The following is a 16,189-nucleotide window of genomic DNA, read 5'->3' as shown; positions in this document are numbered from 1 at the left end:
GTGAGCGATTGGTTAGGCTTCTGAAGTTAAATGTACTATTCTCCAAACATCTAATGTGGTCCTGATGAATCATGATGTTATCTAATTGTCCAGGTCTGCCAAGCCTCAACTGCACATCAGACAATTAATTGGGCATGAACAGCAATAAATAATGGGTATGATTTATGGTACTGTCTAAGAGGTGGTCTTTTTGTGTCATTGTATTACATCAAAGATTTGTTTCTTACCATCAGAAGAGAGATTTTGCCTTTTCTGTGCCTCTGTAAGATATCCATTGCATAAGTCTGAGCAGTGTACTGCAGCCCACATTCTGATCAGTCTCAACCCCTGCAAATCCAACACAGGCTCAAATTGACTTTATCAAATGACCTAAGATGCCACATCAGTCAGACGAGAACAAGAGCCCAGGCATTTCTTGTCCCCTTTTAAAGATATGCTCATTTTAAGACACAGATTGATAAATTCTTCATGAATGTAGGAGTCTGGGGTTGTGGGGAGAAGGCAGGAGAATGGGTTTGAGAGAGAAAGATAGATCAGCCATGATTGAATGGCAAAGTAGACTTGATGAGCCGAACGGCCTAATTCTGCATCTATCACATGAATTTATGAACGAACGTATATCATACAATGACCAAAAATAATTCAACCTAAACAATTCTATAGCCTAATTTTGAAAATAAACTTTCTAGATTGGTACACTCGTTGATAATTGTGCTACTAATATGTTATGTTAAAGATATGACGTTGATAGGGACATTGCTTTCTTATCCAGTTATAATGAAGTTGACAACTTTTCAATGAATTGTGAGATTGAAAGAAGAATATTTGTGAATGCCATTTTGCACACAATACTTGTCAAAAATGTACCTTTTATTGCATGCAAAATATTTGCCATTTATAACATCTCTTTATACTTAAATTCAGCAGTTAGATTTTCTCTGTACATTTTCATTCAAATTTTGAATATATATTATATATTGATAAAACTCTATAGTTGGCTGTTCTTGTACAAAATACTACCACTGAAGTTAATTCCTGTGGTGCAAATTTACAGGATTTTCCTTAACCATGTACATTTGTTATAAAAGCAACAATGTACATTTTGAAACGTGCCATATTTTAATGTAAAAATTAGAAAAGTGCATTATTTTACAACATTGCAGTAATCGTAAAGACAATGTAAAATATATACATAATAGTGCATTCATTACAAAAAAGAAGCAATCCCAATAATTACATTTTATACATGAGTCTGAGATCTAGCTTGAGTTGTAAACATTTTGTTACAGCTTCCTATCATAGTACAGCAAAAAATAAATCAGCTTTGGGAATAACAGATAAATCATTAAAACTGTTAGACTTTCTGGGGAGGAATCTTTTTGTTGTTGTTGTTCTTCTTTTTCTATTCTTACAGTCTCAATCCAGGCATTCAAAAACTAATTCCAGGTCATGCAGGTCTTAACTGAACTAAAGATCTAAATGCAAATCTAGCCATCCATCCCTATTCCCTCCACATAAAGCAAGAAATAGCAAATGGCCAGAATTGCTGCAAAAGCATAAATACTCATCCTAAATTAATAAATATTAATTGCATTATTAATTTCATTGCTAGTTAAGTTGTCTTTTCAGGTTTGTTACAATGCATATCAGTTTTACAAAGCACATGCATTTCAACTGGCATGCTAAAATGATCTTTCCGCACTTTACAATCCATTATTAAAGAGCCAGCTTTTCAAAATACAATGGCACATCCGGTATACTGACAGCTTCATGTGTTAACGCGCATGCTTTTTTTCAGCAACACAATTTAGGTTATTCTGTTCTGTCGATTAATTCTGAAATGCGGCATTTAAACTGTTTTACAAAATTAGTACCTGATGCATTGTTTCCTCACATTTCCCACTTTCATCCAGAACACTCCCTCATTCTAACAATTTAATGTTCCTTTAAAGTAGATTAACACCAATCAAACACGTCCATTTGCAAGTAGTTTTGATGGATGCGCAATGTGTTGCTTGTTCCTAAAACTCCAGCTGCCTCCTGTAAGGCATATTGTCGCTGCTTTGGAGCTGTTACTAACCATGCTTCATGCTTGGTTTTTGAGTCTCAGAGAAAGGCTTCTATTTTTTTTGCTGCTTCTTCTCCAGCGCGCTCAATGACAAATCAAAATAAAAAGAGTCTCAAATGGACTTCCTCCTTCTCATGAGCCTGTGGTTTTCGTTGAAGCTGTGTAAACCCGGCGACACAGAGCTCACAGGGGAGGGGAACAGACTGTTTTTCAATGTACTCGGTGAAATCTCTTCTATCTTGTAAGATACCGAGTGAAAGTACTGAGGGTTTAACTGCGAGCTGAAGGAATTCTGGTGCGAGACCACCTGATTGGTATACTCGTGAGACCTGTAGCACATGCAGGAGCAAACAGACTGCAGGTCTGTCACTTCGGCTTTGTATCGCTGTCGGCCCTGTTGGGCGTCCTCCTGGATGTGGATAATCATGCTGTTCCTATTGCCTGCCAAAGACGCTCGCTCTTCAGCATCCCGCCGCTCGTCTTCACTGTTCATGGTCAAAAACCTGAGAACCACCAAGTTGAGGAAGGCTCCAATAACCGTTAAACCGACTAAAATGTACATAAAGCTGAAGGCCACATAGAGCGGCCTTTTTTGCAGTGCCTTGTCTTTCTGCAGAGCCACATAGTCCCCGAACCCTATTGTAGTCAATGTAATGAAGCAGTAATAGTATGCATGGAAGAAGTTCCAGTCTTCGTAGTGCGCAAAGGCAGCTGCTCCAATGCACAGGGTCCCCATGCAAGAGAAGAAACCCACAGTCACCATGTTCTCCATGGACACATCAGTGCTTTTCATGCCAATGCATTTCTTTATCCGTTTCAAAAGGTACTTGACAAATGTGTTCATCCGTTCTCCCAGACTCTGGAACATGACTAGGGTCAGTGGTATTCCCAGCACAGCATAAAACATGCAAAAAGCTTTACCTGCATCTGTGTCTGGAGCTGCATGGCCATACCCTATGAATCAAAAACATATATAGCATTAATCACATTGCACCCAACATTGGAGATTGACAGATTCTTGATTAGTATAGGTGTCGGAGGGTATGGGGAGAAGGCAGGAAAATGGGATTGAGAGGGAAAGATAGATCAGACATGATTGAATGGCGGAGTAGACTCGATGGGCTGAATTGGCTAATTCTGCTCCTAGAACTTATGAACTTTTGAATCTTTCAGACACTTGTGTACTTAACCCTGAAAGCAGAAATTACCCTTGTTCATAAGTGAAGGCATCAGTGGAGCTGCACACTAAATCTCGTTGTACTGACGTGCAATGACAATAAAAGATATATTATTATTATTATTATATTATTAAGGTAGATAAAAAATACTGGAGATACCCAGTGGGTGAGGCAGCATCTATGGAGCGTAGAAATAGGTGACGTTTCGGGTCAAGACCCTTCTCCAGACTGATGTGGAGGTGGAGGTGGGGGGGGGAGGGGGAAGAAGAAAGGAAGAGGTGGAGACAGTAGGCTGTGTGCGAGCTGGGAAGGGGAGGGGAAGGAGGGAGAAAGCAAGGACTACCTGAAATTTGTAGAAGTCAATGTTCATACCACTGGGGTGTAAACTACCCAAGCAAAATATGAGGTGCTGCTCCTCCAATTTGTGGTGGGACTCACTCTGGCCATGGAGGAGGCCCAGGCCAGAAAGGGCAGATTCGGAATGGGAGGGGGAGTTGAAGTGCTGGGTCGCCAGGAGATCAGGTTGGTTAGTGCGAACCGTGGGGAGGTGTTGGGCGAAGCGGAATGCCAAGCCTACGCTTGGTCTCACCGATGTAGAGCAGCTGACACCTAGAGCAGCGGATGCAATAGATGAGGTTGGAGGAGGTGCACGTAAACCTCTGCGTCACCTGGAAAGACTGCTTGGGTCCTTGGATGGAGTCAAGGGGGGAGGTAAAGCGACAATTGTAGTATTTCCTGCAGTTGCAAGGGAAAGTCCCAGGGGAGGGGGTGGTTTGGGTGGGAAGGGAAAAATTGACCAGGGAGTTACAGAGGGAGCGGTCTCTGCTGAAAGCAGAAAAGGGAGGAGATGGGAGTTTTGGGATCCCGTTGGTGGTGGCGAAAATGTCGGAAGATTATCTCACCACCGGCTACATCTTCCCAGCACTTCAACTCCCCCTCCCATTCCGAATCCGACCTTTCTGTCCTGGGCCTCCTCCATGGCAGAGTGAGTCTCAATGCAAATTGGAGGAACAGCACCTGATATTTTGCTTGGGCAGTTTACACCCCAGCAGTATGAACATTGGCTTCTCCAATTTCAGGTAGTCCTTGCTTTCTGCATCCTTCCCCTCCCCTTCCCAGCTCTCCCACAGCCGACTGTCTCCGCCTCTTCCTTTCTTCTTCCCGCCCACCCCCACCTCCACATCAGTCTGAAGAAGGGTCTCGACCCAAATCATCACCTATTCCTTCGCTCCATAGATGCTACCTAACCCGCTGAGTTTCTCCAGCATTTTTGTCCACCTTCGATTTTTTCAGCATCTGCAGTTTTCCAGCATCTGCAGTTATTTCTTAAACAACTGGATCATAAGTGGATATTTTCCACTTTTGACTTTAAAGATACAGCGCTGAAACAGGCTCTTCAGCACATCAAATCCGCGTACACTAGCACTATCCCACACACACAAGGGACAATTTACCATTTATTTACCAAAACCAATTAACTCAAAAAGTTCCACGTCTTTGGAGTGTGGGAGCACCCGAAGAAAACCTATGCGGTCATAGGGAGAACATACAAACTCCATACAGACAGCACCCATAGTCAGGATTGAATCTGGGTCTTTGGCGCTGTAAGGCAGAAACTCTACCGCTGTGCCATTGTGCCGCCCACTTACTTTTGGAAACATTTCTGTTTCAGAAATAGTGCTTTCACTACTCATAACCTCTGACACCCACTTGTTGAAATGCTTAGAATGTGCACGTAGCCATTACATAGAGAGCCGGGCGTGAAAATTTATCAGACGTGTTTTTTACCAAAGTATGAAATAGCAACTAAAAACTGATTAACAAGGAGTTGAGATCATTTGAATGGTGACATCAGCCAACATCGATAATGAACGCTAGACTATAAATTCAAGCAAGCTTGGCAATTAAACCCCTGCAGAATGAACCCAAGGTCTCTCAATTCTCAAATGACACGTTTTTAAAAAGGAACAATTGTGAATTATTATACTCAGGACTCAAGATGATTTGGGGATTAGACACTAGAGTGTTGAGCAAAATCAACTAAACTCATTTAACACATGGGCAGCGCTGCTAAAGGTGATATCCATTATTGGAATGCACTTGGACCCATATTTTTAGAGGTTTCACATCACAGAATTATTCATCTGCTAATTATGTACCCTTTGATCCCAACAGATACTGATTCAGACTGACAAAATTTTTAAGCACGACATAAATACAAGACAAGGCTAGTCCCCAGTGCTCAGTCATTGTTTGATTTAGTCAGACAATGACTGACTAAATTGATCATTTAGTCAGTCATAGACACAATTCAATAAACAGTTTGGCTTCTAAAACATTAAATATAGCATCCGGGAAGGGAGATTGCAACCTTAACGTGGTCCACCCCTTTTCGACTAATGCAATCAACCCGACGTGCACAAACCGACGTGCACGCCATACGTGAGTAGAAGAAGAATATAGCATCCCTAACCTATTAGTGTGCAATTTATTTCCTTGCATTGTCCGATGATGTGGAATTATAAACAAAGGAGAAGAAAGTGGATTTCTTTCAGTATACAAATTACAATTGGATCTTCCAGTATAAGTTCATAGATTCATGTGATAGGAGAAGATAAGGCCATTCAGCCCATCAATTCTACTCCGCCATTCAATTATGACTGAACTATCTTTCCCTCTTAACCCCATTCTCCTACCTTTTCCCTATAACCCTTGAAGAAATGTTGTACAAATTCCAACAATTGTATTATTACGATTATCAGGTGCTGGACAAGTATTGGCAGATCATTCTGTGCTAGTCCTCTGACTGAAATAAAAGTGTCTTTAAGGCAACGAGAGGACTGCAGAAAAATCATTGCATTGACAATTGATTGAATGAAGGCAAAACACGTTTACAGATTTGATGCGTTTTTATTTCATTACATCTGCACCCAATCCTGCAAAACTATCTTGTCAACCACTGACTTGGAATTTTGGCCTGAAATTTCCTGGAAAGTTTTGAGGAACGGTGATATGACTGTGAAATTACATTGTGCTTATTCTGCAAATTTCACAAAGCTTATTGATCGAATTTTCCAATTCTATCTGTACATTTTCTTGCTCATCTGATCCTTTCCATGATTTGCATCATGCAAAATCTAACTCTGATCATTAACATGCATGATGTAAATGATCACAAATGACACACGTTCGTCTTATCGGATCAAAAATCATGATTGCTGATGTTATATAATGATTTTATCTTCCACTACATTGACGTTGCACTGTGTTTTCTACATCATTATATGTCTTTCATGGCATCAGGATTTGTAAAATATGGAAGAGAAAATCTTCCACCATCGCATTTTCTTAAACATGCAATGCTTAATGTGCATCAGCAATCAACATTGATTTTTCAGTACAACAGTAACATGTACCAGGACTTACAGAATGAAAAGGACCTGCAATATGGATTTTCACTGCACAGCAGTTGTTAACACTGATTGCTGTTTGTTTAACACCAGTTTTTTTAAATGTGACATATGTTGCCATCATTGCTCAGTGTAATTTTGGCATGAGTCAGATAAAGGAGATTCTGGCCCATTAATTATTTTGTCATCTGATTTGTATTTGTGGGATATTCTTCAGTGTGAAATGGCTGCTGTATTTGCTTACATAACAATTAAGTGCCTCAGGATACTATTTTTTCTATATTAATAGCTCTGTATAAATGCAAGTTGTTGTTGACATCATTGTGCTTCAAAGGAAAATATCCAGTGTTAAACATTTAGATATTTTAGATTTGTAAGTACATGCAATCTATTCTTTATTCTCTGAAAGATGTTCACAATGGTTCTTTTTCCACCTTACATCTATTAAGCCAATCAGAGTTTGAGAGTCCACCATTCGTAAGCTGCTACTCTTGAGGAGAAATATTTTTATTCCATTTCAATTTCAAACAGACAGTTGGATCATTTTATTTTATCCCCTCAGGCTTATTATTTTCTGTATTATTCATGAAAAAGTCCCTTTTTTAATCTTATTTATTGCTGATTGATGGCGTTTTCAATAAAAGGACTGTACTGTACACTCTGTATTATACAGAAGACGTACATTTAAGATATTGTCACATGAAAACTGTTATATCTTTGAACAAATATTAAACTGTCAAACTGTGAGACCAATAATAGTAACACTGGGGAACAGGTTGGTAATATAAATGATGAAAAAGTGGAATTGTTTCCACAGTGTGCACAGACCTGTGTTCCAGATTAGTATGATTTTACCTCAACATTTTGGACACAAATTCCAGGAAATTAAGTGGAACAAATGTCGACTGTAAATTGAAAAAAAAAAACCCGAAGGATACTTAAAAGAAAGGTCGACTTCAATAAGATAAATTGACAAACTATTCAGATAAGTTAGTAGTAAGAATTGTCTGACAAAAAAGAAAAGCACAGGAAACTCTCAAATAAGAAATGTCTTCAGTACGATCCGAACATATTTGTGCAGAAAGCAAAGCAGTGAAGCCAAAACAACAGACTATTTTAAAATGGTAATCAATCAGAGTTTTGAAAATAATTTAGAGAATGTAAGAAAGACGGTGGGTGGCATAAAAGTATATGCAGTTCCATTATGTGAGGCATCCACCATGGTAATCTAAAGGCAATTATCATTACATATTTATATTAATGTCAATTTTAGAGTTGTTGATTACAACATTTTAAGTTCTGCGTTAATTTAGACAGAAGGTGCAGTGTTTATTAACTAAGTCATATAGTTGCATAAAAAATAGAGAAAATTATATACTTTATACTTTACACTTTCAGACATACAGTGCCTGGTGCCTTTTTGGTGCAGCTAAAAAGTTCATTATCAAACCTAAAAGACTGGTTAGTTTTGTTGAGTTTATTATTGTCATGTGCACTGAGGAACAGTGAAAAGCTCTAGTTTGCATGTTTATCCAGTGAAAGAAAAGACTATACATGAATAAGATTATCCTGCACATCATAAAACGTGATGTGGAATGATTTGCGAGGATTGAAGTTTTACTCTGCTTTTCTAACAAGACTGTTGTCCGACAAATACGTTATTACATGAGTTAAATACAAATAACAAGAGTCAGCTGCAAGGTTGTTGCTGGGCAGTAGCAGGATAATTGGGATGTTCAGAGGATGGCCTTGATTCCTATTTGCTCTCCAATAAATCTCACTGCACCCAAGATTCATCAGCAGTCATCTACCCAAATGCTAAGCAGGCATTTTTTTTCAGGAAGCTCTGTCTTAGTTTGTAAAGTAGTGAACATTTGCTTAGCAGCTAACTAGAAACAACCGAGTGAAATGTCTTGTTAATATGGAATGGTGCAGAGGAGCTTTGCCAGAATGCTGCATGGGTTAGAGGGTTTCAGCTACAAGGATAAACTGTTATTGTTTTCTCTGAAAAACAACCATCAGAGGTTGAGGGGAGACTTGATAGGAATCTATAAAATTATTAGAGGCATAGGTAAGGTAGACAGTCAAAACATTTTCCCAGGGTGGAAATTGCCAACACAAGAGGCCATAGCTATAAGGTGAGAGACAATAGAAAATAAACAATAGGTGCAGGAGGAGGCCATTTTGCCATTCGGGCCTGCACCGCCATTCATGGCTGATCATCCACAATTAGTGCCCCGTTCCTGCCTTCTCTCCATATCCCTTAACTCCACTATCCTTAACAGCTCTATCTAACTCTCTTGAAAGCATCCAGAGAACCAGCCTCCACTGCCCTCCACTGCCCTCCACACACTCACAACTCTCTGTGTGAAAAACATTTCCTCATCTCCATTCTAAATGGCTTACCACTTATTCTTAAACTATGTCCCCTGGTTCTGGACTCCCCCAACATTGGGAACATGCATCTAGTGTGTCCAAAGCTTCAATAATCTTATATGTTTCAACAAGATATCCTCTCATCCTTCTAAATTCCAGGGTATACAAGCCCAGCCACTCCAAACTATCAACATATGACAGTCCCGCCATCCTGGGAATTAACCTTGTGAACCTAAGCTGCACTCCCTCAATAGCAAGAATATCCTTCCTCAAGTTTGGAGACCAAAACTGCACACAATACTCCAGGTGTGGTCTCACTCGAGCCCTATACAACTGCAGTAGGACCTCTTTGCTCCTATACCCAACTCCTCGTGTTATGAGAGGGGGAAAGTTTAATGATGTGTGGGGCATGTTTTTTCATACAGACCTGGAATGCATATCAAGGGGTGGTGGTGGAGGCAGGGAGTAGTATTTAAAACGGCAGATTTAGTCGTGATGTTTAAGAGGCTTTTAGATAGGCCAGTATTAGTATTAGTATTAGAAATAAGGGGCCTGTCCCACCAGCATGCGATTGCATGCGTCTAGCACGGAGGCGTATGGAGTTGTTTTCGGAGCCCCGCGCAATGTCGGGACCAGCCCCGCACAACTCCATACGCCTTCGTGGTTCGAAGTGGGACCGGCCCCGTGCAGCCGTACGCCTAAAGCGACCACGTTTGGTCGCGCTAGACGCATGCAATCGCATGCTGGTGGGACAGGCCCTTAATCTTCTGGAATTTTTTGAAGATGTCACAAGTAAAATGGATGAAGGAGAGCCAGTGGATGTAGTGTATCTGGACTTTCAGAAACCTTTTGATAAGGTCCCACACAGGAGATTAGTGGGCAAAATTAGAGCACATGGTATTGGGGGGGTAGGAGACTGACATGGATAGATAATCGGTTGGCAGACAGGAAATAAAGAGTAGGAATAAATGGGTCCCTGTCAGAATGGCAGGCAGTGGCGAGTGGAATGCTGCAAGGCTCGGTGCTGGGGCCGCAACAATTTACAATATATATTAATGATTTAGATGATGGGATTAAAAGTAACACTAGCAAATTTGCAGATGACACAAAGCAGGATGGCAGTGTAAACTGTGAAGAGGATGCTAGGAGGTTGCAGAGTGACTTGGACAGGTTGAGTGAGTGGGATGCATGGCAGATGCAGTATAATGTAATAAATGCGAGGTTATCCACTTTGGTGGCAAGAACAAGGAGGTAGATTATTATCTCAATGGTGTCAGATAAAGAAAAAGGGAAGTGCAATGAGACCTGGGTGTCCTTGTACACCAGTCACTGAAAGTAAACATGCAGGCAGTGAAGAAAGCTAATGGCATGTTGGCCTTCGTAATGAGAGGATTTAGGTATAGGAGTAAAGAGGTCCATCTGCATTTGTACAGGCCCCTGGTGAGACCAGATCTGGAATATTGTGTGCTGTTTTGGTCTCCTAATTTAAGAAAGTACATCCTTGATATTGAGGCAGTGCATCATAGGTTAATGAGGTTAATCCCCAGGATGGCGGGACTATCATAAGAGGAAAGATTGGAAAGATTGGAAAGACTGAGCTTGTATTCACTGGAATTTAGAAGGATGAGAGGAGATCTTATAGAAATGTATAAAATTATAAAAGGACTGGATAAGGTAGATGCAGGAAAAATGTCCCCAATGTTGGGGGAGTCCAGAATCAGGTGTCACAGTCTAAGAATAAAGGGGAGGCCATTTAAAACTGAGATGAGGAAAAATGTTTTCACCCAGAGAGTTGTGAATTTGTGGAATTCTCTGCCACAGAAGGCAGTGGAGGCCAATTCACTGGATACATTTAATAGAAAGAGCTCTAAGGGCTAGCGGAATCAAGGGATATGGGGAGAAGGCAGGCACGGGTTACAGATTGTGGATGATCAGCCATGATCACAGTGAATGACGGTGCAGACTCAAAGGGCCAAATAGCCTCCTCCTGCGCCTATTTTCGATGTCTATGTTTCTATGTTTCTCTAAGCATTGGCAGTATAATGAGAGATTATATTCCATTCATGAAAATAAGAGAATAGTGAAAGAAAGAATGATGAGGATCTGATATGGAAAAGGGGTTCTCAGAGAGGCTAGGGTGTTAATGATAGTGCAATAAAATGACTGGGATAAGTGAATATGAGGATGGTGGAAGAAAGCAATGAGGATCTGATATTGGAAAGGGGGTTCTCAGATATGCTGAGGTATTATTGATGGTGGGATAAAGTGTCTGTGGGATAAAGCGAATATGAGAATGGTAGTGGAACTCAGAAAAGAATTGTCACACACTCTGGTAGGCAATCTTTCTCATATTATTGGATATTAAAGTCACACTTGGATATTAAAGTCACACTGCATATCAGCAATGTAATGTTGCTATTCGAGAAGGAGGCAAATTAAAACCATGCAGTTACATGCGCTCGGCATTAATGTAAATAAAAACGGATACTTAAAAACACTTGAGTTCATCAGGGATAACCATCATAGCAAAATCATTTATATCTGGAAAGTTACTAAATTCTGAGAGTAAAATTCAATGTATTGTTTAATAGTTAAGTATAAATGTGTTAAATTAAATTCAATACAGAGATATAAAAAGAATAAGTGTGCATTAAAAGGTAGAACCTTTAAAAGGCAGGTAAATAGAAGCTAGATTTCCAAAACACATGCAGATTTTTAAACATGTGTTCAAATAATGCAAAATGGATCCTTGGCTTTTAAAAAGTGTGGGCATCAATTCTAAAAAAAGCAGAAGATAATGTTAAACTGAAACAGATTACCAAATATAGCATTCACATTTCTGCCAAGGATATGGAAAGGATACAGCTAAGATTTAGTATCGTACCAGAGACGAGAGGCATTGGTACTGATGACAGGCTGTGGAAATAAATGCTCTTTCCATTATAATAAAAATGGTTAGGACAGGATCTGAGCTACATTCAAGGTTCAGTAGAAGGCGTAAATATGGAAAAAGGTTATAAATGGGAAATGAGAGAAACAGAGAAATATATTGGTTGCATTGAAAGTATATAAATTTAATTATGTAACAAAATTAAATCAACTGGTTCACTAAACGTTTAAATGTCTGGGTATGTCCAGAAATGAAGTCATTTTGCAAAGGAACTTGCAGTTATCTAATATGTTTAATATTACAAATACTTCAAAGAGCTTAACAAATTGGAACTGGCAAGCAAACAAAATCAGAGACACGAGAGACTGCAAAACAACGAACTGCTGGAGGAACTCAGCGGGTTAGGCACCATCTGTGGAGGAAATGGAAGGGCGACATTTTAGATTGGGAGCCTTTTGCAGGCTGATGGAGTGGGGGGTAGAAAGCTGGAAAAGAGAGGCGGGGTGGGGCAAAGTCTGGCAAGTGATTGGTGGATACATAGGTGAAGTGAGGGGGGGGGGGGGGAAGTATGATTGGAAGATAGATGAAGTGACAAAAGCTGGAGGTGAAAAGACAAATAAAGGTTGCCAGATAAGGAAAGAAAAGTAGTAATGGAATGTAAAGCCAGAGGGATGGATGTGGCTAGATTGGTACTTGGGGAAGGAAAGAAGGGGGATAAAAGGGAAATATGGGACGTACGCATCTGGAGAAGCAGTCTAGGGAGGTGGGAGATGATGGAAAAAATGTGTGCATAGTGGGGTGGGGTAAGTATGGAAAAAAGAATGGTGGGTTAGGCATTATTACTTGAAAATTGAGAATTCAGTGTTCATACGGTTGGTTTGTTAGCTACATAAGCGGAATATAGGTGCTGTTCGTACAATTTATGTGTACTCCAGCAAATAAGGGCAATAAGGTCAGAATGGGATTGAAAAGGAATATTAAAATGGTGAGCAACTGGGAGATAGCAACCGGAATTCCAAAGATGTACAGGTTTGTAGGTTAATTGGCTTGGTAAAATTGTAAATTGAACCTAGTGTGTGTAGGATAGTGTTAGTGTGAGGGGATTGCTGGTCAGCATGGACTCGATGGGCCGAAGGGTCTGTTTCTGCGCTGTATCTCTAAACTAAACTAAAAAAGATTCAGCAGGCTTCTTCTTCTTCTTCTTCTTGCGTTTGAGGCAGCAGAAGACTGCAGCAGGATGATGCTATCCGGTTCAACATCCGTAGGCGCCCGCCCTAAGAAGGGCACATGCTCCGGGTTGGCGCCAAGCTGCGGCTCTGCTGCTGTCTCTGTTTGTTGTTGTTCGCCTAACTGAGGTCAGTTGACAGGGCTCACCACGGGGAGGTCAACAACATGAGCCCAGCAGGCAAAAGACAGAGAACAACTGATCGCCAAAACAATCACCTAGTTTGTGCTCGATCTCGCTGATGTAAAGGAGGCCACATCGGGAGCACTGAATGTAATAGATGAGGCTGGAAGGGGTGCTCATGAAACAAAATTACCGTGGAAGATTTTGAACAAGAGACTCGTATGAAAGAATAGGTTTTAAAGGACACTTTGAGAGTGAAAGCAAATATAACATGACAAAATGTTTTGATAATGGTTTGCAGGATTATTGAATGCAAAATGCCAAAAAATGTCATTTCCATGAGCTTATCATTTCTCATTTGTGGCCATATCTTTCTATTGCAACTAACTCAGAACTAGACGAAAATTCTGAATTACTTTAATACATAATCTGGGGCATGAGATGTTGAATATGCAATGTTTCATTAGGTTTAGGGTTAATGTTTCATCCAGCACTAACATCTTCCACTCTGACCATTCAAACAAGGATTAGAGATCCATATTCCCAGGAGTGGTTTTCACCAGGAGAATATAAAATAACATTGTTTGTTGCTAATTTAATTTCCGCATCTACCTGAGGGGAACATATTGTATTATCTCTGGATGATGTTTATTGTCTCAGAAGGAAAAATATAAAATGAACATATGTGTTTTTATATGGAAACCTACTGTGTTATATTTATCTCAAATGCTCCAAACTCTTGATTTATTGATGAAAATATCCAGTTTCATAATGGTATATAATTCTCCAGCCATGCAGTAAAAACAATAATTCTAAAATATTTTCTTACAAATTGCAACCACAATCCAATCTTAAATACCAGGTAAGAAATATTTTAACACCTGAGCTACTGATTTTAGTTTAGAGAGTTTAGTTTAGGGATACAAAATGGAAACAAACCCTTCAGCCCACCAAGTCTAAATCAACCAATTCACACTAGATATATGTAATCTTACTTTCGCATTCATTCCCTACACACTAATGCAATTTTACAGAGGCCAATTAACCTACAAGTCTTTGGGATATGGAAAGAAACTGGGGCAACTGGAGGAAACCTACCTCATCGCAGGAGGAACGTGCAAACTCCACACAAACAGCACACCAGGTCAAGATCGAACCCATGTCTCTGACATTGTGATGCAGCAGCTCTATCAGCTGTGCCACTATGCCGCCCACGATATACATGATCTACACTTTTCTCTATCCCACCATTTAGAGAAATCAAATTAGTATTTAAACAGAATACACAGTGACAAATGTTTGATTCGAGTACGATCTTGTCAATAGTTTCCTCAACCTAATCCCAGCCTTCTGAACAAAATTAAGCAGCTAACCAATCACTAAACTCCAAAAATAGCTGAAACATAGGATTTTCAGACATTTTATTGATTGGGAAATTCTATTATTTTTACACTTGGACAGTTCCTTGGTTTCAGGGAGGATTTGCTTCTCAGGTGACGGAAGAGACCATAATAGGGCCCACGTATCCTGCCATAGAGATATTTGGCAGGGCAGGAGGGTAGTTTAAGAGGTGGAGTTATCTGGGGGAGTTGGTGTGACATTGAGAACATCCTTGCCCTGTCCCACTTAGGAAACCTGAATGGAAATCTCTGGAGACTTTGCGCCCCACCCAAGGTTTCCGTGCGGTTCCCAGAGGTTCCTGGAGGTTTTTGTCAGTCTCCCAACGTGCTTCCACTACCTGCAACCACCGGAAACCATCTGCAACCTCCGGGAACCCCACGGAAACATTGGATGGGGCGCAAAGTCTCCAGAGGTTTCCGTTCAGGTTTCCTAAGTGGGACAGGGGAATTTAAAGTCCTGTGGCCAATTTGATAATCTCTTTCTAATTGAGATTAAATACAGGTACTTCCTCTTTATTTCCACTTTATAGGCAATCATCTTTTTACTAGTTTGAAATTTAGATGTGAGTCAGGTTGAAAGCTGGGAGGTAGGGGAGAATCTAAAATTTGTTAGTATTTCAGAATATTGTACCCATTTTGGGAGTCTCATTTTAACTTACCAAATAGTCAAAAGCTTGGATAAAGTGGTTGTGGAGAAGATGTTTCCACTAGTGGGAGAATCTAGGTCATAACCTCAGAATTAAAGGATGTTCCCCGAGGAAGGAGATGAAGAGGAATTTCTTTAGTCAGAGGGTGGTGCATCTGTGGAATTATTTGCCACAGAAGGCTGTGGAGGCCATGTCAATGGATATTTTTAAGGCAGAGAGAGGCAGATTCTTGATTAGTACAGGTGTCAGGAGTTATGGGGAGCAGGCAGGAGAATGGGGTTAGGAGGGAGAGATAGAGCAGCTATGAATGAATGGCGGTGCAGACTTGAAGGGCCAAATGGCCTAATTCTGCTCCTATCACATGACCTAGTGACCCTATGTCTGTGTTAGGATTGCAGATTTACGTGGCATTTCCAATGGTAGACAAAAATGCTGGAGAAACTCAGCGGGTGAGGCAGCATCTATGGAGCGAAGGAATAGGTGACGTTGTGGGCCAAGACCCTTCTTCAGAAATTGGCATTTCCAATGGTCAGTAGAATACAATTGGGCTCTCAATGACTAGGAATTTGTCCCTAGAGGGACCTTGATGTTGGTTCACTTATGCTGGTGGATGGAGGATTTTACAGAGGGAGGATTGGTGATACCACACTCTCATACATACTGTGCTGGTCCAAGTTTCACAAACATATAGGACGCAGGAATCACTGCTGCCCAATATGCCAAAGCTTTGTAGAAACAGGGAACTGCTGATGCTGGTTTATAAAAGAGGACACAAGTGCTGAAGAAACTCAGCTGATCAGGCAGCATCCCTGGAGAGCATGGATAGGTGACTCTTTGGGTTGGGACCCTTCTTCAGACGGGAATCTGAAGAA

At 40.5% G+C, this 16,189-nt stretch overlaps 1 protein-coding gene across 1 annotated transcript in view; it reads right to left on the bottom strand.

Moving 5' to 3' along the window:
- Positions 1-1,681: 1,681 nt before the first annotated feature.
- kcnk9 (potassium two pore domain channel subfamily K member 9) overlaps positions 1,682-16,189 on the bottom strand; it is a 78,108-nt gene continuing 63,600 nt past the window's right edge. Inside the window, exon 2 of the mRNA XM_033019651.1 lies at positions 1,682-3,022. Within this exon, the coding sequence (XP_032875542.1) occupies positions 2,181-3,022 (842 nt within the window). The 3' untranslated portion in view covers positions 1,682-2,180. The remainder of the gene's footprint in view (positions 3,023-16,189) is intronic.

The sequence above is a fragment of the Amblyraja radiata genome, chromosome 4, assembly GCF_010909765.2.
Source record: "Amblyraja radiata isolate CabotCenter1 chromosome 4, sAmbRad1.1.pri, whole genome shotgun sequence".
Lineage (NCBI taxonomy): Eukaryota > Metazoa > Chordata > Chondrichthyes > Rajiformes > Rajidae > Amblyraja > Amblyraja radiata.
Note: the sequence above shows the minus strand (reverse complement) of the source record. Positions and strands in the feature narration are given on the sequence as shown.